The 27,203-nt window shown below is 43.5% G+C and overlaps 1 protein-coding gene across 3 annotated transcripts; it reads right to left on the bottom strand.

Annotated features, from left to right (window-relative positions):
* Positions 1-69: 69 nt before the first annotated feature.
* STING1 (stimulator of interferon response cGAMP interactor 1) lies at positions 70-26,429 on the bottom strand. Of its 3 annotated transcripts, XM_053394915.1 has the most exons (8): positions 25,913-26,429; positions 15,856-16,516; positions 8,564-8,813; positions 5,816-5,999; positions 5,228-5,336; positions 3,830-4,068; positions 2,743-2,929; positions 70-301 (listed from the first exon to the last, which is right to left on the bottom strand). In XM_053394915.1, exons 2-8 carry the CDS (start codon positions 15,881-15,883, stop codon positions 114-116), a joined length of 1,185 nt encoding a protein of 394 aa, XP_053250890.1. In that variant the 5' UTR covers positions 15,884-16,516; positions 25,913-26,429; the 3' UTR covers positions 70-113. The 3 variants fall into 3 exon arrangements, with proteins under 3 accessions (XP_053250890.1, XP_053250891.1, XP_053250888.1); XM_053394916.1 differs by lacking the exons at positions 15,856-16,516; positions 25,913-26,429 and adding an exon at positions 11,644-12,061; XM_053394913.1 differs by lacking the exons at positions 15,856-16,516; positions 25,913-26,429 and having other exon boundaries at positions 8,564-9,339.
* Between the last annotated feature and the right edge of the window lie 774 nt (positions 26,430-27,203).

The following is a 27,203-nucleotide window of genomic DNA, read 5'->3' as shown; positions in this document are numbered from 1 at the left end:
AAGAAGGAGACTCCACCACACTCCTTGGCAGCAAATTCCACTGTCAAACAGCTCTTACTGTCAGATGATTTTCACAAGAAGAGACATGGAGCTGTGAGATGGGGGCCATTATTTCAGTAGCCACAACTATGCAAAGACATGGGATGATCAGTGCCACTAATCAGGAGCTGAGTCCCGTGTGATTCAGCATTATGTATGCTGCCTTCATACTTTTCATCCATGGTATACTCCTCCTGGAGCTCCTGTTCCATGTGTCTTAGGATAGTCTTGGACAGGAAGTGCTGGTCATTTTCTTCTGAATCTGGGGAAACAAAACCAGTTGTGACTGCACTGGTCTTTTCATAGGAAAATGTGAAGCCCTGCAGCTAACTGCTAGAAGAGCACTCTCAGTTGCATCAAGACAGATAGCTGTGTTATCTTTTCAAGTCTATCTATTACTACCCTGATTTGATTTGATTTTGCCTCAGAAACTTTAGGTAGAGTATGTGGTAAAGATCTATGTATCAACAGCACCATCCTGGTGGCGCTGCAGCCCTTGAATTGCCAACTACACCAACAATCATTCCCAGGAGCTGCATAGATCTCTAAGGCGGATCTATAGCATGATGAAGATCTCACAATATGCTTGCAGGAAGCCGGAGTACAGAACTCGCATGTTAGAAAAGCCTCACTAACTCTGCAGCAGGTGGTCTCAAAATTTTGTCACAGCAAGCAATCCCTAATCCAGAAAACAATGATGTTGACTTCCATCTGCGTGTTTGAAGTGCAATCTTTGCCACTCCTTTACGAAGTTAAAAACCAAAGTGCTAGAATGGTACATTATATTCATGCTTAATTTTTAACTGCCACTGACCCCTTGTTGGAGGATATCCAACAAGAGGTCTTCCTTTCTATCTTGCCCAAACATTGTATAGGTTATTTCTTATCACATGGTTGAGAAATCCCTTGTGCACTTTCGTTTTGTCATAATATAGGTAAGCCTGCCATCCTTCCACTTAGTTTTTCTTGGAAATCACTAACAGATTCTCCTCATGCAGTTCTGTGCCACTTCAGGTTACATTTCCTTTCTTATCCAATTATTTTCTTTAGTTGTCAAGTCTTTTTTTCAGGTTTCTCTAGTCCCCCCCCTTCAGTCTCAACCTGGGTCTTTCTTTCCAGGGGTGCTGCCGCTGCTCGAGTCACGTCCAGGGCTTTCTGTCACAGAAGGAGTTTGGGCCCCTTGCGCTCGGTTTCTACCCTCTCCGGCCCCTTTCCAAATTGTCAGGGGTCTGGTAGGGAGACCAGTCAGCACTGTGGGGTGCTTTTAGAGGCTCCGGTTTATCTCCAGAGCTTTTGGGGAGGTGTGGAGCCCACACTTTACTCCTCTCTCCCTCTGCAGTAGCCTGATCTCGCTCAGAGCAAGCGCAATGAGCTGTGATCTCTTTGTGTGGTAGACCGGAAGTCTGAGTTTTTGATATATGTTATCTCATAAAAAAAGATGTCTTGTTCTTATTAAGGGAAATTCAAAAGGCAAAAATGAAATATGCCAGAATATACAGCTGAATATTTCATCACATACAGTAGATACATTCAAGGGGGGGGAAGGTAAAGATAAAAGACCCCTGGATGGTTAAGTCCAGTCAAAGGCGACTATGGGGTTGTGGCACTCATCTCACTTTTCAGGCCAAGGGAGCCAGTGTTTGTCTACAGACAGCTTTCTGGATCATGTGGCCAGCATGACTAAACCACTTCTGGTGTGATGGAACACCATGACGGAAGCCAGAGCGCAAAGAAACACAGCTTACCTTCCTGTTGCAGCAGTACCTATTTATCTACTTACAGTGGTGTGCTTTCAAACTGTTAGGTTGGTAGGAGCTGGGACAGAGCAATGGGAGCTCACCCTGACGCGGGGATTCGAACCACCGACCTTCCGATCAGCAAGCCCAAGAGGCTCAGTGGTTTAGACCACAGCGCCACGCGCTCCCGAGATTCACGGAAAGCAGTATCATTGAGTAGTGATTTCATCACTGTTTATGACTCACTGAGTAACTGCTCTAAGGGAATGTACATTTATTTGCAAAAGTATTCATGTATCTCAGTAAAGGACAAGATTGTATGAAAATGTATCTATGTGGTACACAAAATCTTAATTAAAGCCAAAACCACATAACAAATACCACTCCAATATCAAAGGTAGAAATTATATATTCTCTTTTCAGAAAACGAGCTTTCTCACTCGGTAATCAAAATTTTGATTACAAAAATGTTTTGCAGAGTTCACCTGAGAAAACAAAGGTGAATCCATTCTGTGTGCAAGCCATCCCTACATATCTTCCTTATTAGGTGAGGCAAAACAGAGGGAGTTCAACTGGCTACAGGTACCCAGAACAAAGATCTCGTGACCATAGTTCACTAAAAACATCAATTAGATTAAGATGCTTTCCAATGTGCTAGATCTTTATGTGCATTTGTATTCCTATAGCCTTGCTGCTGCACATTAAGCTCTCTGGATCTAGGCAGAAATCCAGCCTGAGATGAGAAGAGAATAATAAATCTATGACCTTCTAAAACCACAGGCAGAAGACATAAGAACAGAGAGGAAGCTCTTTCTGAGTTCCCAAAGCACACTGAGATCAGGTCTTTCCTGGTGTAGAAAGAAAGGCTCTACCTGCACAGGATCCCTTCCTGGAACTAAGTTTGTAGCCTCCTCCTTGCCCCCCACCACTCCAAAACAAATAGCCAGACTGTCATCCCATTTCTTACCATCATATACAATGAGCCGGTAGCAGCCAGAACAATATTTAGATCTCTGTAAGATTTCTTCCAGTGCTCTGCAGAAAAGCTTGGCTTGTTCCAAACGGTCTTGACAGCTGAAGGCAGCACTTTCATCTTGGGACATGGCAAAGAGGGACCGCAGAGGAGTGGCATACTCCATAACACAAAAATGTTTCTAGAGGAATGGGGAGAAGGGCAATCCCAGTGTTATCAGGGTGGCATTGAGACTATTGCTTGAGGAATTGCTGGTTGCTTTCACATCAGCACTAACATTCTCAGAAGGGTTACTTCATAATCTGTAAAAAGGTAAAGGACCCCTGATGGTTAGGTCCAGTCACGGACGACTCTGGGGTTGTGGCACTCATCTCGCTTTATAGGCTGAGGGAGCCGGTGTTTGTCGGCAGACAGTTTTTCCGGGTCATGTGGCCAGCAACCAGAGCAGCACACGGAAACGCCGTTTACCTTCCCGCCAGAGCGATACCTATTTATCTACTTGCACTTTGACGTGCTTTCGAACTGTTAGGTTGGCAGGAGCAGGGATCAAGCAATGGGAGCTCACCCCGTCGCGGGGATCCGAACCACCGACCTTCTGATCAGGAAGCCCTAGGCTCTGTGGTTTAGACCACAGCGCCACCCGTGTCCCTTCATAATCTGTACCAGAATCTAAAAACCTGCATAGGAGGTGAAGATGCCTTGGTACAACCTTCACTGGAAGATAACTATAGGGAGTGTGATCATGTCAGTTCTCCTAGACTTCTTTGTAGTTTTTGATACTAGCAACTATGCTTTGCTTCTAAACTGATTAGTGGGCTTGAGAGTGAGGACTCTATTTGGGGAATCCCACTCCTATCTGACTAGATTTCTCCAGAAGGTGGTGCTGGAGGGCAGAAGTGATGTCTAGAGAGAATTATTCTGAGGGATTCATGAAAAGTTTCATCTTGTATCCCATGTTATTTATAATCTGCATATAACTAATGGCAGAAGTTGTTGAGTTTCAGGCAAACTTCCTTTTTAAAATATGATAAATTCAACACCTATTGTCATCTAAGACATTTTTTTAAATACAGAAGCATACCTCTTTGTTTTCACCCAATATCCCATAGATACTATTTTTGTAGCTCCTTTTTTTAATGCCAGCAACATCCATGTTCAATTCTGGGAAATTCTTTATGAAGTGAATATGACTGTCAACCGTCTGCAGGTCATCACACACATCGCAGCTCAGGGGAATCAATATGTGCAATTTCCAAGTCTTCTCGCAATTCAGCAAATGGCTGTTGCTTCGGTTGAACTCTCTAATCCGATCTTTGAGGCCTTCAAAACAAAACCGCATTAAGGCAAGACAGCTGGATGGAGACAGTAAGATTGCATTAGTACTTTAAGAAGCTCCTCACTTTCTCTATAGCCAGGGATGGGAATTTGCAGAGCATCTGTACACATGGAATGGAATTCTGTACTTTTTATCAGATTCTCCCATTTTTGGCTACAAAGCCAAAAATGGGAGAATCTGACAAATGGTACAGAATTCCTACACAAGTATGCAGAAGTTCCTTGTATGAGTGCTATCTGCCTGAGCATATACTCATGACCAGTGCTTTTTTTCTTTAAAAAATGTTTAGGGGGTACTCTGATTTACCTACTCATGTTGAAATACTGCCCCTCAATGAGGCCAAACCTAAGATTCACAAAATGTTCAGGGGTATGCGTACCCCCAGAACAAAGCACTGCTCAAGTCACTGAACTCTACAGAAAACAGGCCTTTTCTGCTGTTGCCTCTGTCCTGTGGACCACACTTCCCTCTGCCCTTATGCAAAGCAACAACCACCAGTTGTTTGTCTTGGGAAAGCTTCCCTTCACCCGTAAGGTTGCGCCATGTTTTATGTGTTTGGAGTCCTCTGAATTTCTGTTTTTAAATAAATAAATAAAGCATGTGTATTGCGCTGATTATCTGCAAAAGGCTTCAGTGCCTTTGGAATGAAGCTTCTGCGCTCTGTAGGACTACACGCCCTTTCTTCCGAACCACATTATCACTTTTCCAAAATACAATGATGCACACCATTTACCCATATCTGTCTTCATATTCCACTCTTCTTTGTGTACAAGAGGGGAGCCCCAGCTGATGAAGTAACTTGATCCCAGGGACAAAGCACCACAGTAACTGCTGAGTGATTTTATTCTACTGAATCTTTTCGCATTTTTTCTATTTTTTCTATTTCTTCCATCGGATCAGAACAGGAAATTGTATGGAGATTTGGAAATATAATAACTGCTACCTTAGACTTAGTAGCTAATGTAACTAACTGCTTTTGTGGTGGGAATCCACCACAATACCAAAATAAATAATAAAAATTCATGATATAACCTACTAGTGTATACATGTTGAATCTGAATTTCTTTGGTGCAGAATTCTGGACACCATAATTCATTTTATATCACTGGCTAATGGAGAAGGCCACTCACAATGGATACTCACCAGGCAAAATGAATTTTAAATACCCAACGTAATATGACCAGGCAAGTCCCTGTGCTACATTGCAGTTGTTTCTCTCATACATTTCAGAAATCTCAGCAGCTGATGGATGCTGCAGATGGAAAGGAAAAAGCTGTAATCATACATTACCGCGTGCAAAGCACAGCTCTCATCCCACCTCAATTAGCATCTGTTATAAAGCTCAGGGGAAAGCAGAACCCAGATCTGGGACAGCAACTTACTGCATAAGTATGAGGCATGATAAGATGCGGCAGGCCATACAAATATATGTTCAAAGGCCACTTCCCAACATTCTGCCACTCTAGTCACGTGACTACTCAGTTGTAGAGTGGACTCATATTGAGATGGACCACCTTTAAGGTTCGGAGGCCTTGCAAAAAAAGATAGGCTAAGACTTGCACCTAGGACAGGGCCCACATATTATAGGCTTCCTGAGAAGTGTAACTTGATTCATTTATTTAGATACATTTAATACAGCTTTCCCACAAAGCTCAAAGCAGCTTACATGAAACAGCAGGGAATCAGCTATTAAATGAATTAAAAGATTGCTTAATGACCCATGACTGCTACCTGAAGGTCAAAGACAAAGTTTAAAAGTTGGCAGAAGCACACAATGATCAGGTTCCGACACACTGGAAGGCCAGATTCTTTGAGGAGATGCAGGTAGGCTACTCCACACAGCAGGAGAAATAGGAAAGAACGTTTGCGTAGCTCTAGGCAAGCATTCAGGGCCCTTAAGTAGCTTCCATGGTACCTATGGGAAAGAAATTGATGAGGTGATATAATGTGACGGAACACCACAAAGTGCCCTCCTTCCTGAGACCCCTGTTTTGCAGGGATGAGCCAACCTCCCTTGACCCCAAGTATTTCAGTATTCTGTGTGCTTCCTCTCCACACAATAAGCATTCACATCTGAAAAGGTCTACAAATCCTTGCAAACGGCAGGCAGGCAGGCAGGCAGGCAGGCCAACACACCTGGTGTCAGAGTATGGGGCACCTAATGTAATGGACCAGAAAACCAGTGCTCATCCATGGAGATGTAGACCCAGAGGACAGCACTGAAGTGAAAACAATGCGGCTTCAGAGGTGAAAGCAGTGATCTGTCAGAGCTATGCTGAGTGATAAGAATGGTCTCTTCCTTGGATCTCTGTTCCAAGCCAGTTTTATCACTCCAGGTGTTGGTGCATATATAGAAGAAGGGGGGGGGAGGGAGAATTCCTGGATGCCAAGTTTGGGATAAGTACTCTTTGGTGAGAGAACCCCAGCAGAGATTTAAAGTCACAAAAGATGCAAAAAGTAAAGTGTGGAAATATAGACTATTACTTTTTAAAACATGTGCCCTTCCAAGTGAGTTCCAAAATGTCCCCTTAAAAGTTCCTTAAAAGGTTTCCCTCTTTCCCCAGCATAGGAAAAGACCACACATTTGGTAAGTTAAAAAATGGTTTACTTACAAACTCTTCAAACACAAGTGAACAACACAAACAACGCTGACACCAAACTCTACATACATTAAACATAATAGAAACACCGCCACCCGACCCCACCCCCATCCATCTTCCCTCTCTCCACCCCCCCTTTCTCTTTTCTTTCTTTTTTCTTCTCCCCCTAATGCCTCAACAAATGAAACGGATTTGTAAAAATGTTACATGGGAAAAAAAAATACGAGGCATTACACTTCTGTAAAACAAGAAAATCCTAAATAAAATATTAAAAAAAAAAAGGTCAGGTTCATGTGCTTCAAAGAAAACTTGGCTTAGTTGCAAAGTGGTGAAAGTCATGGGGGCGGGGAGAGATTTCAGCCAGAAGAGGGGGGGGGGGACGTCGTTCCAGCACCTTTAAAAATTAATTATTCGCCCCCTTCTGCTTACCCAGTAAAGGAAGTCCCCAGACTGATTGATCCGCCCAGTCCCTTTCCTGTGGTTCTGTGAAGGAAATCCCACCCACTCTTCCTTCCTGCCCAGTGCGCCTTTTGCTTGAGATTCAAATTGCTGCCTGGTGCCTGAGCGAACTGCTGCGGCTTGCACGGGTCAGCTGCCTGGAACTGGGGGTGCAGGAGGAGACATGCCTCCTCACAAAGCTGCTGCCTTCCAGCACTCCCTCCCTGCCCTGCCTGACTTACTCTTGCAAGGCTTCCTCCTCTCCTGCCGCTACTGCAGTTGGAAAGAGCCAGAGGGAGGGAGGGAGCAGCCGTAGCAAGCAGCTCAGGCACCTGGGGCAGGCATGGGGCAGGGTGAGCTGGGGCAGGGTGCACAGCTGGAACTGTCCCTCCCAGCACCCTCCAGCTGGAGGGCCGCTGAGCAGGACACAGTGTGCTTGGCTGGCCCAGCACTGTCCACAAAAGCAGAGCAGGGCCAGGGCCTGAACTGCCATGTTCCTGCAAGGCACCTTGCAGCTGGCAGCTGAGAAGAAGAAGGCGGGCAGATGTCAGCCCCATGCTGCCTTCGCCTGCAGGTGCCCAATCCACCGCATCGCTCCCAGGAGAGACTCGAGGCTCGGATGCGCCGCAGGCAGGGTAGTTGCACCCCTTCCAGCCGCCCTCAGGCAGCCGGATGCTGGGGAACGCAGCCGCCCAGAGTGCTGGGAGCTAAGCCCTGGGCCATGCTGATTTCGGGCTGAGCTTCTCATGTAGACTGGGAGGTGAACAATAGGCTTAGTTACCTAGTATATCCTCCGAAGATATGGGAAGTGGACATAGCTAAGCCTGGCAAGACAGCTTACTCTATGGCTTTAACCCCTTCATTAAGCATGCTGGTTACATGAGGCTGGTAATCCCACACCATAGTCTACTAGGTATCCAAGTTCTCATGGGTCTGATGTGGTTCAAACTACCAGAGAGAAAATACTTTAGCGTGAGAAGGCAGGATTCACCTTCAGAGTACCATCAGTGCAATGAGTACTTCCACTTGCACAACTGGGCAACCTCCTTCTCTGGGCCGCCTGGTGCCTCTAAAATCAGGAGGACCCCCAAACAAGTGCACAAGGGGAGGAGAGGAGGAATCTGGTAAGCTGCAACGCTTGGGGGTGAGGCCAAATTCAGCATCCTAAAACTAAAAGCAATATATGTTTCACTATCCATCCTCTTATATATTCAGCTTCCCCCTGCCTTTCTTCCTTATCAGATCTTTGCTGCTACCAAGCAAGGACCAAGCCTCATTGGGTGAGTCTTCACCTCAAGGCTTATCATGCCTCCATTTCTCTTTTGTCTGTCCTGCTACTGCCAATCAGCTGGCTTTTGGTGTCCTTGAACAACAACTGTCATCCCCACACCATCATGCAAACATCCATCAGTATGTCCCATTATTTCAGCAGCTTTATCACCTGGATGTCACATGACGCAGCTCTTCTGCGAAGTTGCAGGCCCCCTGACACAGCGCTCCAACCTGCAGGGCTGTGAAATGGATGACAATGCAATGGAAGACAAGGTCTAGGCTCTGCTCAGTGAGGCACAGGAAACAGACACACAGGGCAAGGAAGAGGTAGCTCACATGCCGAGCTCGATTTCCCCGAGGTCTGGGGATAAGAGAGGGAGATATGTCGCTAGGTTGTTCCTCCTTATAAGGCATCACACCTGCAACACATACAAAAGCACAAATTGGCCTTATCATCAAGTGGATGCTCAGCAGACAGCTCCCATCTCTAGCTCCTCAATGAGATAACCAAGTAAATCTAAATCCTCAGACAATAGACAATAGCCTAGAGCAGTGGTTCTCAACTAGTGTGCCGGGGCACCCTGGGGTGCCTTGAATGATGGTCAGGGGTGCTGTGGGCAACACTGGCCTCTGTCCCTCTTTCCTTCCCTCCCATCTCTGGTGCCCTCTCACTTCTCTTCTTCCCAAAGGCTTGCACGACTGTTTGTTGCAGCAGTTGCCCTGGCTACAAGCTCAGCAGCTGAATGGTGCCTCTGGGGCTGGCCAGGGGGTGCTTCCCAGGCCCCTGTGGGGCAGTGTGAGGAGGCACCTTTCTTTGGGGCAGGGGGAGCAGCTCAGAGACCAGGAGCAGCAGCTGCGGCTGCCCAGAGGACTCCCAAGGAGAGGGGAGAGGAGGCTGAGGGAACTCTCCACAAGGGAGGGTCTTCAAAAAAGGTGAGAGGCTGCCAGCTCTGCAGGCAAGGAGTGACCTAACTGGGCCCCTGAGCCCCACAGACAGAATGTAGTTGGTCAAAGGAGCCGTGGGCCCAAAAAGGTTGAAAACCTCTGGCCAAGAGATTCTGAGCCAGAACTATGTTCCTCAAATGCTGGAGTAGCACTCAGTGGGAGAATCACCAGTCGTTCCCCTTCCCTTTCTTAACAATGCAGCAGGGCTAGGAGGGCAAGAACGGGCCAGCCAGGGCCCAGCTGCTCTTGGCGTTGGTTCTCTTCATCCTGCTGTCTTTTCCCCAGCTCTGCTTCTTAGTTCCTTATCCTTTTGAAACCCTTCTGCTCCCCCTTATTAGGGACAGCTGAAACCGCCACCAGAAGTACTGCATAAAGTGGCCTTCAGGTGTGAATCCAATGTTGAATTTGAAGGTCCAGTAGAATTTACTTATAAGTGTACAGCATAGGCAAGATTTGGGAGACCATAGGTAACCCCCCCCCGAGGACATTATGGGAGGCCAGCTTTTGTTTGGGGGACCGGCTTCTGCTGGGTGGTGGTGGCAGAACCTGTTAATTGAGTATTTTCAATGCCACACTTTTAATATTTTGCGGGGGAAGTACCCTTCAGTACCCCCACAAAGAAGCACTGGTTGTGGCTTGTTTCCACTGATGTTTTGGGTATATCTGTTGTTTGCTCCCCGCCCCATCTGAGCTCATTTGGCATAGAATTTGGTCTCTGTTTTCCTTGATAAGGCTTTCCCCTTATGTAGGGCCTTGCTCTGATGCTGAGTTGGTAGATTGCCTGCTGTGGATCGATGGACGTATGGTTGGAGATGGCTTGCTGTAAATGTGCATTTTGCTACATTTTAATTTTCCTGATTATATTTTACTGTTTTTTTTGGGGGGGGGTTACTGTTTCTGTAGCCTGCCCTGGGATCATGTAATTTAAGGATGCAATATAAGTGCAATAAATATTATGATGACATTAATAAACAAGTGTGATTGCCTCTAACAGTAAAGTCTCACCCCAAATATGACTGTTTTGTTTGAATGATTCACTGACTTGAAAGCAGAGGTTCTGTATGTTCTATTTTTACCCATGGAATTGTTAATAAAAACATAATTAAAAATAAAATACAATAAAGTGCCACCGGAAAAGCAAATGGATAGATAAATAAATAAATGTGATAATAAGTTTGTTTGCTTGTTTATTTATTTATTTAAAACTATACACTGCTTGATTGTAAAAAAGTCAAAGCAGTTTACAAAAGATAAAACATTAAAACCAGAAATATTCACAGCCCTACTTTAAAACATACAAAAGTTAAAATACTAAAATAGATTAAAATCACCTCAACTTTCTAAGCATCTGGATAGGTTGGTCTAAACAGGAATGTTTTTAGCATCATAATAATAATCCATAATGATAACAATAATAATAATACAGTAATGACTTGCCTCCTGCACTGCTATTTCATTCACACAGCAGACTTTCACTTTCACACTGGAACTTTCCTCTCCTCTGCAGCCCCCACCCCCACCTCAAAATCTGCCCTAGGGGGTTGGGGGATCCTCCGGAGCAGATTTTGGGAACACAGATGATGAGGAAAAGAGGCAGAAGTCCTGCTGCACAAGCAGAAATCCATCCCTGCAGCATCTGATACCAGCGACGCGGACTTATAAAAAATATTGGGGGGCCCCGGGAAAGCTCATGAATAATAAATAAGCTCATGAATATGCAAATAAAGTGGCGCCGCCTCCTCGTGAGCGAATAGGGGAGAGCGTGCTGCGCCTATTAATCAGCTCCAAAGGAAATTGGGTGGAGCTTTTGCTCGGGAGGGAGGGCAGGAGGCATGCAGCCCGCCCCCCCTGTGCATTTTGGGCTGGGGGAGGGGCGGCGATGGCGCTCTGCTGGAGGGGCGCCGGAGATTATTGGGGGGGCGGAGCCCCCCCAAACGAATTTTTGAGGGGGCTCGGGCCCCCTCAAGCCCCATGGAGTCGGCGCCTATGTCTGATACAACCGAATAATATTGGTGGCATTGGCCTTTCTCCAAGCCCAGCTACTCCTAAATAGAGCCCCTCACGAATAACTCGTCCAGACTGCCATTTCAGCAGCACGTTAACTGGCAGCCTCCCTGTAAGCAGATCTGCTTGAAAGGCTGGGCTCCACCAGCCCATGCTTCTAGGCTGGAACCTGAAAGCAGCTTTTGGTTTCATTAGATTCACTCAGGAGAAACGTTCAGCTCATTTTGCAGCCCAGAACCAACATTGGCAAATAATCTACCCTGCCCAGAAGAGGTGGGAACTCCACTCAGCAACACTCACCAGTCGGCTGAAGCAGCCTTGTGAGGAGGGTCTCAATCCTGATCTTTCAGTCTGCTTCTCTTCTGCGGCTGTGGGTGGTTACTGGGCTTTGTTTTTTTACAAAATTGCAGCTTAGGCAATTTGAGGTAAAAAAAGAGCTCTGATTCATCAGCTGAGAAATGTACGAATCAGAAAGATACAAAAATGAGGAAGGGCGGGGTTTGTTGTAATGAATTATTTGAAGAAAATGGTTTCGATGATAATGAAAGTAAAACTAGCAAATGGAACCTGTCCAATCCCAGTGCCTCATCATAAGAACTCCAGAAATGAGAGGTCTAGCTAACTGCATTGTGCTCCCTCATCACTCCTTAAAAAGACTAGATGTCTAGGGAACAAAGATTTCCCCATAGGGAGCTGTACAACACAGCAAGGCCTGTTCAGTACACCCTACACTCTGCTCATTTATTTATTTATTTAAATGATTTTTATTAAGTTTTCAATGTAAAGGTAAAGGGCCCCTGACCGTTAAGTCTAGTCGCAGACGACTGTGGGGTTACGGCACTCATCTTGCTTTACTGGCCGAGGGAGCCGATGTTTGTCTGCAGTTTTTCTGGGTCGTGTGGCCAGCATGACTAAGCTGCTTCTGATGCAACCAGAGCAGTGCATGGAAACGCCGTTTACCTTCCCACTGGAGCAGTACCTATTTATCTACTTGCAAATTTTTGGCGTGCTTTCGAACTGCTAGGTTGGCAGGAGCTGGGACTGAGCAACGGGAGCTCACCCCGTCGCAGGGATTCAAACCACAGACCTTTTGATCAAGCAACCCAAGGCTCAGTGGTTTAGACCACAGTGCCACCTGCATCCCTACAAGTTTTCAATATAACCATTCAAATCAGTTTTCCACTTTTACATTAATCAAAAATTATTTATCTTAGTGCTGGTAGTGTTTTCAGCTGTATACAGTACAGCTATTTCCCATATATTCAATAAATGTTTTCTACTCTTCTTTAAATATTGGTTCTTCTTGCTCTCTTATTCTATGTGTTAAATCCGCAAGTTCTGCATATTGTCAACTTAAGTTGTCAATCCTCTTTTGTTGGGAGGATTGCATATTTATGCATGCAACAATTGCGGCCTGTGTTTTGTTAGCCCCAAAATGGAAACGGAGCGAGGTCCCAACACCCTGTGCTCTTTCAGATCTGCAGGACAGAGTGGGGAAGCGCAGCTCCAGCCCCACCACCTGGAAGGCCAGTCTGCCATCTTGGAGTGCCTAGAATTGTAAAGCAGGGTTCCCTTGGGAAAATACTTTGTTGTCAATGGAGTCATAAGTTACATTCTACTGCACCAAGAGTTCTCCAGTATACTTAGTGCAGAAACCAACTGCTATTGACTAGTTCATAGCTATTTTCAAAATGTTTATTCCATTGATAGGCCAACTTTAAAGTAGTAAAAAAGAAATTATGAGGCAGGTATATGTTGCCTAGGTTACATGTACACGATGCATGTAAAGCACATTGAAAGCAGAGTATTTCCCCAAAGAATCCTGGGAGGTGGTTTCTTAAAGGTGCTGAAAATTGTAGCTCAGTGAGGGGTAAACTGTAGTTCTAGGATTCTTCGAGTGCTTTCAATGTACAGTGTGGACTCACGTCTAGTCCTCTCTCATTCTCAGCTTCTGGGAAAGTTAACCCTTCATGGCAAGGGATCCCAGGGTGGGTTACAATAACTCAATTTGAAAAGAATGTCCATCGGTACAATAATTTAAAAATAACATCTGTCAGCACAGTAATCTAAGAACCTATAAAGGCACAATGAGACTACCTTTTCAAACTACTAAAACCATTACATCCCACATCTTAGAATCAACAGCTAGCCTCATACAAATGCCTGAGCAAATATACAGGTTTTGCTTGGTGCTGGAATGTAGAGAGAAAGTGTCACCTGTACCTCAGAAGGAAGGTATTGTGTGAGAGAAGGCATCAGAGGCCATTGTGTATTTTCATTTGTTGGTCTTTGATCCCCTGCCAATCAATTTAACTGAGTGAATGTCAAATCTAGTTTATGGAAAGAGTGAGAGAGAGAAAGATATCTCTGCCCGCATCATTCAGAAATGTATAAACCTCTGTTATGCTGCCTGATTTCTGTTGAACTAGTACAGAAACCTCTAGTCTCAAATCCATATAAGACAACTACACAATCTAGCATTTTGTAGATTTATATTGTTGCTGGAGGAAGCACAGTATCATATGACTCTGTTTCAAAGCTTACTATTCTCACCATGATTATCGCTAAGTACTGTAGTGGATGTGCTGCAATAAAACAGAAGGAACAAAATAAATAAAAATGGAAAATTACCAGCATGATGCGTGCAGTGCAGTCCTATATATGTCTACTCAGCAGTAAATGTAACTGAGTTGATTGGGAGTTACTCCCAGAAAAGCGGGTATAGAATTGCAATCCAATTAATGGTTGCTCAGAAGCAAGACCCAGTGTGTTCAAACAGGGAAGTGTATTTAGGACTTGGTCCATTAACAGATTTTCTGTATGCAACATTAATATTGTTATTTGATTATTGTTTAAGTCATCATTAATTGCAATATTTTGACATAATACTCTCATCCTAATCTTATTTTCTTATATACGCTTAGTTTCCTGTTTATTGTTTGTTTACTATTCAATAAATATATTTATTGCAAAATATATTCTTTCATGAGCCAGCCTGCTGAGTTGAGACCACTATAAGGCTCCCAAAAGTGGTGTTCTGGGGGGAGGACCAGAGAGGGACTTTGGCTGGATCGTAAGTTTGTTCAGCTCAGGCATGTAGCCTGGCAGCCTGGCATAGAACACTATTTTAAAGGGTTGTGTTCCCTCTGCTGGGCTTAGACAGAGCAGCTGCCCCACTGCTGATCAGGGTTTGGATCTGGTGTAACTTTACACCAGCTTAATTTACATGGGCTTGGGCTTACTTCATACCAACCTCTTGGACATAGGATTGCTGTGTGTGTGTGGCATTCTTGACTGGTGTGACAATATAATTGAATAAAATATTGGGCACTGCTCAGTCTCATTCTTCTGCAGTAATAAGTCTCACCTTACAGAGTTTTTGCAAAGCTTACAAGAAGAGAACTTGAAGTGTTATAGAAATGTGTTGTTTCTGTCATCGGCATAGTTTTGCAAGTTTACCCTTGCTTTTCTTCTTTCCACGATAAAACCCATGACTAATTTCTGTAGATGCTGTATGGATTGAGCAACTAAGAAAACGTAGAGAACCAAAATAGGGCTTTAGAACATAATCTCGCTTTTTGCACGGAAGCAACATGCTGACCACATGCTGACGAGGAAAGATTCGGTTCCTTAAACCGGTTTAGATCAAACTTAATCTGTTCATTCAGTTGCGTTAGTGCAGGTTCCATTCTTGGGCAATGTCAAGGGTAGCACTCCCAAGATTCTGAGCCCGCACAAACCTCCAAAGTCTTTCTCCTGTCACCAACAGTCATTATCAATATTGTTGCATGTCATCCCAATCTCTGAGCAGTGTGAAATGCCAAAGGTTCCCGGCACTTACCCACGGTTCGTGTTTCCTTTTGGAATGAGGCACAGTGGAGACTGTGGGGTCTTTATGATATATGGTTTACTTACAATATATACATCCTGACACTATGATGGAGGCATCCACGACATTAAGACCCCAAGAGGGTCTGCTCCTCCCAAAGCCACAGTCATGGTTGTAGCCAGGATTTGGGGGAGGGGAGCATTATTTTTGGGAAGACATAACTGAGTTAGCTGTGATGCAATTGGTCAGTTAGTTAAGTATTTTTATTTATTTACTTGATTTAGAGGGGGCAGCTGTCCTGCAGTCCCCTGGCTAGGCCCATGGTCACAGTCTTGGATTCAAACAAAAATAAAGCCCCCCCCAATAGGCTTCTGCTTGCTTCTTCTCCAGTTTCTAACTTACACACCCACCTACCCTCAACTCTGGCCTTTTGTCTTTCTAACTACCAGTGGGTTGAGGAAGGGGTCCCATCCCTTTGCCATCCCACACAAATCCACTTCCTTTGCTCCCCTTAATAGCCCATCATCTCACCTAGGAGCTAGTTTGGCGATTCCCAGAATTAGAAGGGGGCACCGGCATTCAGACTAACCACATTACCCAAAAACTAACACTACCTTTTTTCTGAGTGGCTACTAGACGCTTCTGCCCATCTCGTCTGATTAGCCAATCAAAATAATCATTACCAGTAGGTCCCACTTCTGCCTCCAGCATCTCTCTTCCATAGAAATGGCCTTGTTGGGGCAGTGGATTATTTTGCTCATTCCCCTCATGTTTTCTCTCTGTAAGAACACAATTACAGTGGTGCCTCTGGTTACGAACTTAATTCGTTCCAGAGGTTCATACTTAACCTGAAACCGTTCTTATCCTGAAACCCGGCGCGCCATTTCCATTCTCATCCTGGGGCAAAGTTCGCAACCAGGAGCACCTACTTCTCGGTTAGCGGAGCTCGTAACCTGAAGTGTTCGTAACCAGAAGCTTTTGTAACCAGAGGTACCACTGTATACAAAAAGGGGTTAAATGCAGTATTCACTATAGAACATAATTCAAAACTGCATTTAAAAAAAAAGATAAAGTCTTGGCTTGTTTATTTGCAGGTGTGGGGTGCGTTACTTCACGACTCCCCCTTGCTCTGTCACAAGTTCCCCAGACTTATAACTTGTTTCGATCCTTCTTCACAAGCAGAGTTGTCTCTAACAATTACACACACACACACACTTCTATATTGTCTTGTTATGAGTTGCATGTATTTAAATGCTTTAAATAAAGTTCAAAATACCTTAAAGTGTTCTATCTCTTTATCCTGTCCCTTTCCGGCTCACAGCTTCAATAATGGCTTTTGTAATTCTACAAATGAAATCGCATACTGTTTAAACTACCATGAAGCTTTCCAAAAGTATAATTATATATTTCCATTGAATAATTGCACATATAAATCTTTCCAAATTGACAGTGAACTATGCTCTTCGTGGGGCATTTCCTGCAATCAGGCAAGCTTCTAGACAACCATGGGTGGTCTCTTACATTTAAATACTTTACAAGCTAAGGGTGATTAACCCTTCACATTCTAAACATTGATTCTTTACAGAAACAGTGCTAGATCAAATTCAGTGTTGAGATCTGTAGGTTCCAAAGTTTTAAACTGAAAAGTAAAACGAGTTTCTATCTGCATAAGGCATTTCTAAATGTTCTCTTTCCCGTAAGGATATTCTATATATTTATGCAACACCTTGAATTTAAAGTCTGGTTTCCCTCCAAGCCAAGATAAAGTTTAGAACTTTCTGACAGTAAGAGCTGTTCAACTGTGGAATGGACTCCCTCAGCAGATGGTGGACTCTTCTTCCTTGGAAGTTTTTTTAACAAGGTTGGATGGCCATCTCTCATGGATGCTTTAGTTGAGATTCCCGCATTGCAGGGGGTTGGACTGGATGACACTCATGGTCCCAGCTCCACAGTTCTATGATTCTATAAGGAGGTGGGGGAGGGGTGGGATCCCAGCCACCTAAGGTAAATCAATCAGCCCCCACTAAGTCAATCAGAACTATGCATTCTCCCTGTGGGTGTTCATCTTTCATAGCCTGCAGAGAGAAATTTATCCCATAGAACACTCTGTAGAAGGGGCAAGCCAGCCAGCCTTGTAGCAGCAGCATAGGCGACAACTATGTGGGGCCCACAAGGGACGCGGGTGGCGCTGTGGGTTAAAGCCTCAGCGCCTAGGACTTGCCGATCGAAAGGTCGGCGGTTCGAATCCCCGTGGCGGGGTGCGCTCCCGTTGCTCGGTCCCAGTGCCTGCCAACCTAGCAGTTCGAAAGCACCCCTGGGTGCAAGTAGATAAATAGGGACCACTTACTAGTGGGAAGGTAAACGGCGTTCCGTGTGCTGCGCTGGCTCGCCAGATGCAGCTTGTCACGCTGGCCACGTGACCCGGAAGTGTCTGCGGACAGCGCTGGGCCCCTGGCCTATAGAGTGAGATGGGCGCACAACCCTAGAGTCTAGCAAGACTGGCCCGTACGGGCAGGGGTACCTTTACCTTTACCTTTATGTGGGGCCCTGGGTGCCCAAACACCAGTGCCGAATTTATGTATAGGCTAAACAGGCTGAAGCCTAAGGCCTCAGATGCACTTTCTTCAAGAGATAAATTTAGGATAAAATCCTTATTCCTAAATTAGATGCAATTGAAGTCAATTTAAAAAGAAGTACTGTAGGGGGGCACCAGGGGCGCATTGGAAGATGGCCGACAATACCATCTCTCCGTCTCACACGGGGTAATTGAGAGGCTGATATGGGAGTATGCAGCTTCCCTTGTTACCCCAGGGAATGGGGAAACACTGCCTCGCCTGCTGTTGCCATAAATCACCCCCGAGTTCGAAAGAAGGGGGTGAAGGCACTAGGCGTACAGCACCCGTGGGAGACGGCTCTCCCAGACACTGTCTCTGATCGCGCGAACTGGTTGCAGGAGCTCAAAACAAACAATTAGAGAGAAGCAAATGTACATATTTCAAGTGAAGAACGGGAGTTAATACTGCTAATGTAGTGACCTCTGTGAAGTAGAGCGATGGGCTGGATTCAACAGGACAATAAATCAAGAAGATACATCAAAGGGTCGGTATGTCAGAACGGGACTGGAAGGGGGGGGAACTTTTCTTTTTTTCTCTATGTGATTACCTAACAGCCCCTCCCCAAGAAAGAACCGTTGCACAATTGACTATAAGCGGGATGATTAAAAAACTGTGTGGAAATGAATTATTAAACAAAGGTTTGGCTTATGGAGACTTGGAAAAGAATAAGGGCTTTTGGAATGACGCAGCTATAAAAAGAGAGTCGCCATGTTGGCAGGTTTTGTCGAAAGATTGATGTTCGAGGAGGAGGAAGCTATGGCTGTTATCATATTGGACTCCTGGCAGAACCTCCTCGGAAGATCGAGAAAGGGAGTGACAGGCCTGCGAAGATTAACGAGCGGATGGTAAAATTGTTTTCTCTATGGAAGTGATGAAAGGCGGCAGCTGTCTGAATATGACTCTTGGATGAATGGAAAAACTCACACAGGATTACAAAAACATTTGTCTTCAACTCGCTTGCAGAGACTATCAGAGGCCACAAAGAGAAAGGAAAAATATATGAAAATAACAAGAAGAGATGTGGAAAACAACAAGAAAGGATTGGATAGAATTGTGAACATCATTTGGACAGAATTGTGGACATTAAAGCAGCAGCAACAAGATGATTGGATCCCTTTCGGAACTTGAAATATGGGTACCCCCAACAAAAATTTAAAATTTGGCTCTGTAATTTGGAATTAATGTGATTTGATTGGTCTGTTAATAAAAATTATTTTAAAAAAATAAATAAAAAGAAGTACTGTACTGTGTACAGTGATGTTGCACAATTGTTTTCCATTCTTGCTATTCTGATAGCATCTAAGCAAGAAATTCAGCAAGGTGTTCAACTGTTGATGGAAGCATACCCAGAAAAACTTTGCACTTTCACCTGCACATGAGACAAAGCCATAGGCTTACAGCAGAACACTCTCTGTCTCATACAGACCTTTATCAAATTATATACTTTATATATTTATTGTATTTTAGTGTTCTGTTGGAAGCCGCCCAGAGTGGCTGGGGAAACCCAGCCAGATGGGTGGGGTATAAATAATAAATAATAAATAATAATTATACAGTACAAGGAAAAAATTCAGATGGCCTTTCCTAATGTGGAAGCAATCTTGTGGCTATTTCTTAGCTTTAAGGTCACTAACTGCTTGGGAGAGAGGAGTTTTTCAAAAGAATTAAAAATGAATGAAGGGCCACGATGTCTCAAGAGAGGTTGTCTGCACTAAGCATTCTGTATACTGAAAGTGATAAACTTAGACAAACAAATTTTAATGAAGTTTTCTGATGTCCTTTAGAGGAGAAATTGTGAATTGCAGAATTTTAAATACCCATCATCATCCTTGGCTTCAATTTTGTTTGTAACACTCTTCCATTTTCTTCTAGTTGTGTGAGTCTGGGGACTTAGGAAAGGCCTCACAAGTGGAGTAGCCAAGGGCCTCTCTTCATCTAAATCCGGCCCTGTCAAGTACCCACAAATTTTAAATGAAGGGGCCGGGCTCCCCCAAGGTTCTACTCTGCAGTGTGCGCACACCCTCGGTCATGTGTGTTTCATGTTGGCACGCCCCCACAACGTGCATCTGTGATGTCAGCATGCCTGAGCAGTAGGAATATTTTTATTTATTTGTGAGTGAGAGAGAGGGGTCACCATCCTTTCTTCATTTCCACAAGGACACAGTCATTTAGGGTATCTATAAATGTTTTTTTTTAAAGAATATTTATTAAATTTTCCAATTTTTTAAACAAACAAACAAACAAACAAAACAATCAGAAACATTAAACACAGACATAAAATTCATAAACCATACTTTTAGATAACAAATTTCTCAGACCTCCTCATACTTCTCCTTCTTGTATCCCAATTAAGATTATTTGTTCAGCAAATCCTTCATTTAAAGCATTACAGCTTATAACATTACCTTATTTTTCAAACCCTTTCTTTTCCCCATCTATGTTCTTATATATTATTGCAGCTAGAAACCTCTCAGTTTCAATCCAACACCATCTAACTTTCTTAAATTTTACGTTTCTGTAAATAGTTCTTAAATTTTTTCCAATCTTCTTCAGCCGACTCTTCTCCCTGGTCACGGATTCTGCTCGTCAATTCTGCCAGTCCCATACAGTCGATCATTTTCATCTGCCATTCTTCCAGAGTGGGTAGATCTTGCGTCTTCCAATACTTTGCGATGAGTATCCTTGCTGCTGTTGTAGCATACATAAAAAAAGTTCTGTCCTTCTTTGGCACCACTTGGCCGACCATGCCCAAGAGAAAGGCCTCTGGTTTCTTCAAGAAGGTATATTTAAATACCTTTTTCAGTTCATTATATATCATTTCCCAGAAAGCCTTAATCTTTGGGCACGTCCACCAAAGGTGAAAGAATGTACCTTCAGTCTCTTTACATTTCCAACATTTATTATCGGGCAAATGATAGATTTTTGCAAGCTTGACTGGGGTCATGTACCACCTATATATCATTTTCATAATATTCTCTCTTAAGGCATTGCATGCCGTGAATTTAATCCCGGTGGTCCACAACTGTTCCCAGTCAGCAAACATAATATTATGTCCAACGTCTTGTGCCCATTTAATCATTACAGATTTAACCGTCTCATCCTGAGTATTCCATTTCAGCAGCAAGTTATACATTTTTGACAAGGTCTTAGTTTTGGATTCTAGCAATTCTGTTTCCAATTTAGATTTTTCCACCTGGAAACCAACTTTCTTGTCCAAATTATAAACCTCCATTATTTGGTAATAATGAAGCCAATCTCGCACTTTATCTTTCAGTTTCTCAAAACTCTGCAATTTCAATCTGTCCCCTTCTAGTTCCAAGATTTCCCAATATTTTGGCCATTTAGCCTCCATGTTAAGTTTTCTCTGAGCCTTAGCCTCCATTGGTGACAACCACCTTGGAGTTTTATTTTCCAATAAATCTTTATATCTAGTCCAAACATTAAACAGTGCTCTCCTGACAATATGATTTTTAAAAGCTTTGTGTGCTTTCACCTTGTCGTACCACAAATATGCATGCCACCCAAAAACATTGTTGAAACCTTCAAGATCCAAAATGTCTGTGTTCTCAAGAAGCAGCCAGTCTTTCAACCAGCAAAATGCTGCTGATTCATAATAAAGTTTCAGGTCTGGCAGATTCATAATAAAGTTTCAGGTCTGCTTGTGCCCTGCCAGACCTGAAACTTTAGGGTATCTATAAATGTTTCCTCTGTCATAACAGAAACATTCTTTTATGCACCCTAAGCCTTTTGTATATTTTAAAGTATGATTTTGAATTTTTCTTGATCTTCTTGTTTTTGTAAGCTACTTTGAGGCTTTATACAATCGAGTGGTGTGTATATTTTATGAAATAAATAAATGAAAGCAAAACCCAGTCTATGTGAAGGTAATAAAAATTGTGCATTAGTACAATCCTTCCTTGATTCCATTCTCCAACTCAAGGTCAACATGGACATTTTGGTCAGGGGGACAATAGGACAACTGCAATGCTAACATTACTGTCACTACCCACAGTGATTCTGGGGAGAAGTCTGACCCTTCAGGAATTTATAGCATGTTGGACACTATGGTTCTCCCAACCCCAGAGCCAATCTGGGAGGTGTGGGGGATGGAGGGGGGGGGAGCCACATTATGCTAGTTGGACATGTGGCCCTGGCTCCCACTAGCCTGACTATTTAGTTGATTCTAGCTCATTATCCTCTTGCTATACAGAGCGGCACTGCTCCTTCCTATCATGAGGGAGCCGAATCCGACACAGCTCACGGAGTTAACTGCTGAGTAAAGCCAAACACACAGAGAGAGTGACTTTTCATTATTATTTTTTTAATAATAATATTTTATTAAATTTAACAATAAGGAAAGACATCACCAAACAAAGGACAATAAAAGCACAAAACCAAGATTTCACAATACATAAAATACCTAAAATACAAACATTTAACCTAAAAAAGAAAAAAGAGAAAAGAAAAGGGGGAAAAAAACACCAGTCAACACACAGAAGTAAAATAAGAAAAAACACAAGTCACTCTTTTCTAATTATTCAACATTAATTAACTTATTTTCCTGACTTCCTCACGTCTCCCTTTTTTGTATCCCTTTTTGACAGTTGGTTCAGCAAATTCATATCCTACCACTTTGTCCTTAAGTATCCTACCTCCCAAATTTATAATTTCAAACTTTCACTCTCGTCACTAAAACCCCTTCATTTCATTTCAATGTCATCAGCATTCATACATTTTACACGGCTTCTGTAAATAAATTTTAAATTTCCTCCAATCTTCTTCCACCAACTCTTCTCCCTGGTCTCGGATTCTGCCAGTCATCTCAGCCATTTCCATATAGTCGATTACTTGCATCTGCCATTCTTCCAAGGTGGGTAATTCTTGTGTCTTCCAATGCTTTGCAATGAGTATTCTTGCTGCTGCTGTAGCGTACATAAAAAAAGTTCTATCCTTCTTTGGCACCAATTGGCCAACTATGCCCAGGAGAAAGGCCTCTGGTTTCTTCACAAAAGTGTATTTGAATATCTTTTTCAATTCATTATAAACCATCTCCCAGAAAGCCTTGATCCTTGGGCACGTCCACCAAAGGTGAAAGAATGTGCCTTCAATTTCTTTACATTTCCAACATTTATTATCGGGCAAATGGTAAATTTTTGCAAGCTTGACTGGGGTCATGTACCACCTGTACGTCATTTTCATAATATTCTCTCTTAAGGCATTACATACCGTAAATTTAATCCCAGTGGTCCACAACTGCTCCCAGTCAGCAAACATAATATTGTGTCCTATATCTTGTGCCCATTTAATCATGGCAGATTTTACCGTTTCTTCCTCGAGAGTGACTTTTCAGTCTACCAAGCTTTCAGGTGACAGGGTGTCATCTCTGCTGTACTGTTTCTATCATCTGACTCCTGTCTCTGTTCTGGATTAGGGCATATGCTGGCTTGCTCCTGTTCCTCACCCTCCATTCTTTCCCAGATCTTTTCTTCATCTTCTAGGGTGTGTTTTGTCTCAAACCACCATGATCCTGAGTCCATGCTAGCTCTATTTGCCTCCTGCCCAGAAGCCTCCTGGGGTAGAGGTCTCCACCACTCCACCTCATCTGGCCAGTCCCTGACAATGCCCTTCCTATAGAGCAGGGATGAGAACCTGTGGTCCTCCAATTGTTTGACTGTAACTTCCTTCACTTCAGGAAGAATAGCCAATGATCAGGGAAGAGGGGAATTGGAATCAGTGGAGCACCAGGTTTATATAGAGCTTATATCCAAAAATGGTGCTTCCCACCAGGTTTTGGTTATTTCCACAATCTTACAGTGCTCTCTTTTTATTAAAAAACAAGCACACCAGCTCATCCTGCTTGGCACAGACATATAAAAACATATAAAATAGATTATGTCTTTCCAAACATCTCCAATGTGTTCTTTTTCCTTATGGCTCTTTGGCCTGTTTGACTATCACGTCCTCCTGCATTTTCATTGCCTACTCCTTTGGTGTGTGCTTTCTTTCAACAGCTGAGGCAGATCTATCCAATTGTTAAAATTTTAAAGATACTGAAGGAGAGCACTTAGCCCCCTTTCAACTATTGCTGTCTTTCTCTATGGTGATATATAGCTGAAAATGAAAAAAGCAGCCGTCTGAGCAGAACCTTTTCTTAGTTTATACTGCCATCTCATGGATTTTGAGAAAATGTGCATATAATTCCACAGTATGTAAATTAAATTAAAATGGCAGCAGCTGGCTGCAGCTGCCACTGTGGGCACAACACTTTGCTTCATAGGGCAGACAGCAGTGCCCCAATGTCCACTCCTTCTTCCAGATAGGCAGCCAGGTGCCTTGACCCTGAAAGGCCATGATGGGCAGATGAGAGAAAAACAGTACAACCACCCAGCAAAGTTAAAAGCAAAGCAAAACCCCAAACCCTTGGGCCAGCAGTACTGCTGCAGAGCAGTGGGGTGAACTGGCATGGGCCCTTCAGAAAGTACCTTGCCTGTCCCTCCTTAACCTAGCAGTGCCTCTGAAGGTAATGAACTTGAAAGAGGTGAAGAACAGGATGAACAACTGTGTAAGGGCAAAGGTAGGTAGTCAGAAGTATAGCAGGTAGGTGGCCTGCAAGGAGGAATGGCAGCCTTTGTGTAAGACAATTGCAGCTGGGTTTCAGAGCTTTTATCACTCATGTTGACCACTGCAGAAAGGCAAGTTTCTCCTTCATGTGGATCATATAGCTCTGGTCAGCATGGAATAACTCATCCTCAGTTGTGGTGGAGTCTCCTTCTTTGGAGGTCTTTAAGCAGAGGCTTGACAATCATATGTCAGGAGTGCTCTGATGGTGTTTCCTGCTTGGCAGGGGGTTGGACTCGATGGCCCTTGTGGTCTCTTCCAACTCTATGATTCTATGATTCAGGTGCCCCTGGAACAATCTAATCTATAGCTGGCCGTGTCTAGACTGCAGCTGTCTAAGGTGCTTGAAGATCTTTGTAAGTGTATCTATGGCTGTTCTCAATTCCCCAGGACCTGATTCTGGCTACCAAGAGCCAATTTGCAGGTATTACATGCCCTTTCTCATTTAGCAGAAGTGGTCTGCAGTGGCCAGAATTCAGGATTCCCAGAGGATTAACATTGGCTTCTGCAGCCTTTGCTTTAGAAGTGACAGGACACATTTAGTAAATATACGTGTAGCCCATCAACACATTAGACAGCCTGTGGCACCTGAAGCCAACCTCTGCAGTACCTGTTGACCACAGGGACATTTTGCCTTCCCTCCACAAATGTCCACCTTATAACCTGTTTCAAGAGAGTATTATTTATTATTAATTTTTACCATGGAATTAGATCCCTGGTGGCTTACAGAGAGACACCCACTCCTTCTAGCACTATCACTGCCAGGCATTCAGTGCTGCACAGTTGAGGCTCGGACACTTGGGTTCAGCCCAGACTGTCTGGAGCAGGTGCCCAACTTACCCATTCAGGCTAGAACCAGAAGTACATTAGCTTCACAAACTTGCAAAGGAGGGAATTAATGATTGTAAACCTGCATTAGGGATTCTAGGAATACTCAGCCTTGCACCCAGTCGCTAAAGGAGGATGTCATGATGATGTATTCTTGGATGTGAATGTCTCTGACATTTTATGCTGCCATACCACTGGTTGGCTTCATACAGTGCTGAAAGCACCTCTATATTCTTTCCTCATGAAATATTCTATTATTAATTCTATTATTATTTATATACAGCGGTACCTCGGTTTATGAACTTAATCTGTTCTGGAAGTCTGTTCTTAAACCAAAAACATTCTTAAACCGAGGAGCGCTTTCCCTAATGAGGCCTCCTGCCGCTGATGCCCTTCCACCGTTCAGATTCCATTCTTAGACCGAGGTAAAGTTCTCAAACCGGGACACTATTTCCGGTTTTGCCGAGTTTGTAAACTGAATCGTTCTTAAACTGGACTGTTATTAAACTGAGGTACCATTGTACAACCCTATATCAAAAGACCTTAGGGAGGTATACAACATTAAAAACATTTTATGGGGCATAATAATAAAAACATAAAACAAAGCACAGTAATAGACAACAAAATAATAAAAATAATCATAACAACAGTCCCCCTACCATTAGCCCAAAACGCTCACCAGTCTCGAGTCCTTTGTGTATAGGTCAATGATTGCTAAGCCTGGTTGACAGCCAATATGTATCTGCTTTAGATGCCAGCTTTGCATCAAGGATAATCTATGTTATAGCATACTAATAAAGTCCTCTTAGAGCACCTCTGATTCTGACATTCCAAGATTGAGCATCTGTTGCTTGTGTCAACTATCTCTCAGAGCTTGAGAGAATTATCTACCAGATCTACCTGTGTTGCTTCTAACTGAACATACAATGAAAACATAAAATGAGCCATGCAGGATCAGACCAAACGCTTATCTAGCTCAGCGTCCTATTTTCTATAGTGGCCAACTGTGGGGCTATTGTGTTCATACAACATAAATAACTGGTGTTCAACTTCAAAGGCATATCAGCTCTGATAATGAAAGTACCAGTAATGCTGCTTTTGCCAGTGCAATGGCAACTACCTTAACTAAATCCTAGGATTCAGCAACCTATGAAACACATTCATGAGGATTTTTTATTTAGCTTTTTAAAAACTGTCTACCTTTACTTCCAGGTACTTTTTTTTCAAGAACTGCTCTCACTCTAAAGAAAAGGTTCCATGGATTGCAGTGCTATATCACAGAACTGTAGAGCTGGAAGGGACCAGCCTTTCTCAGCCTTGGGTCCCCAGATGTTTTTGGCCTACAACTCCCATCATCCCTGACCACTGGTCCTGTGAGCTAGGGATCATGGGAGTTGTAGGCCAAAAACATCTGGGGACCCAAGGCTGAGAAAGGCTGATAGTCCAACCATGACATATGTCCTGTTAGTGCACGATATCACCATTAAAGAATCAGATATAATGAAATGGTTAGAATTCTAATTTTGAATGTTTGTTTCAACTTTAAATACCAGCTCATCTTCTGAAGGAGAGCTGGCATGTGCACAGGGATTTCAAGTTTGAGGAGAACTTGACACTCATATCTATTCGTGAGGGGATCAAAAAAGCTGTGAAACATATTGCATGCCTTGAATGTCAACAAATCACCAAATATAAGCCCAGTGCGCACATTGACTAAATAACTGGCTGAATAAAGAGATGCTTAAAAATGGGGTCTGGCATCTTCTTTCTTGGAAAACTCTTGAAGACCCCAAATTACACAAGACAATAATTTAAAGTTCAAATACCACTACTTAAGGGTCGTCTTCATATCCGTTTTCAATGAAGCAAAAGAAAGCGCAGCTTTGCAAGTGCCAATGATACGTGAGCAGGTGGAGATGCTGAAAGACACTTGCAATAGCGCTTTCCTCCTAATAATAGCTCATTCAGTA

This window comes from Podarcis raffonei, chromosome 7 (assembly GCF_027172205.1).
Source record: "Podarcis raffonei isolate rPodRaf1 chromosome 7, rPodRaf1.pri, whole genome shotgun sequence".
NCBI classification, from domain to species: Eukaryota; Metazoa; Chordata; class Lepidosauria; order Squamata; family Lacertidae; genus Podarcis; species Podarcis raffonei.
Note: the sequence above shows the minus strand (reverse complement) of the source record. Positions and strands in the feature narration are given on the sequence as shown.

Coding starts and splice junctions, on each gene's coding strand:
- STING1 (XM_053394913.1), bottom strand. CDS start 8,850: ATGATAAGGCCAATTTGTGCTTTTGTATGTGTTGCAGGTGTGATGCCT. Junction 6,000..8,563: donor CTGCGTCATGTGACATCCAG/GTGATAAAGCTG, acceptor TCTTTCCCATAG/GTACCATGGAAGCTACTTAA. Junction 2,930..3,829: donor TATTGGGTGAAAACAAAGAG/GTATGCTTCTGT, acceptor CCATTCCTCTAG/AAACATTTTTGTGTTATGGA.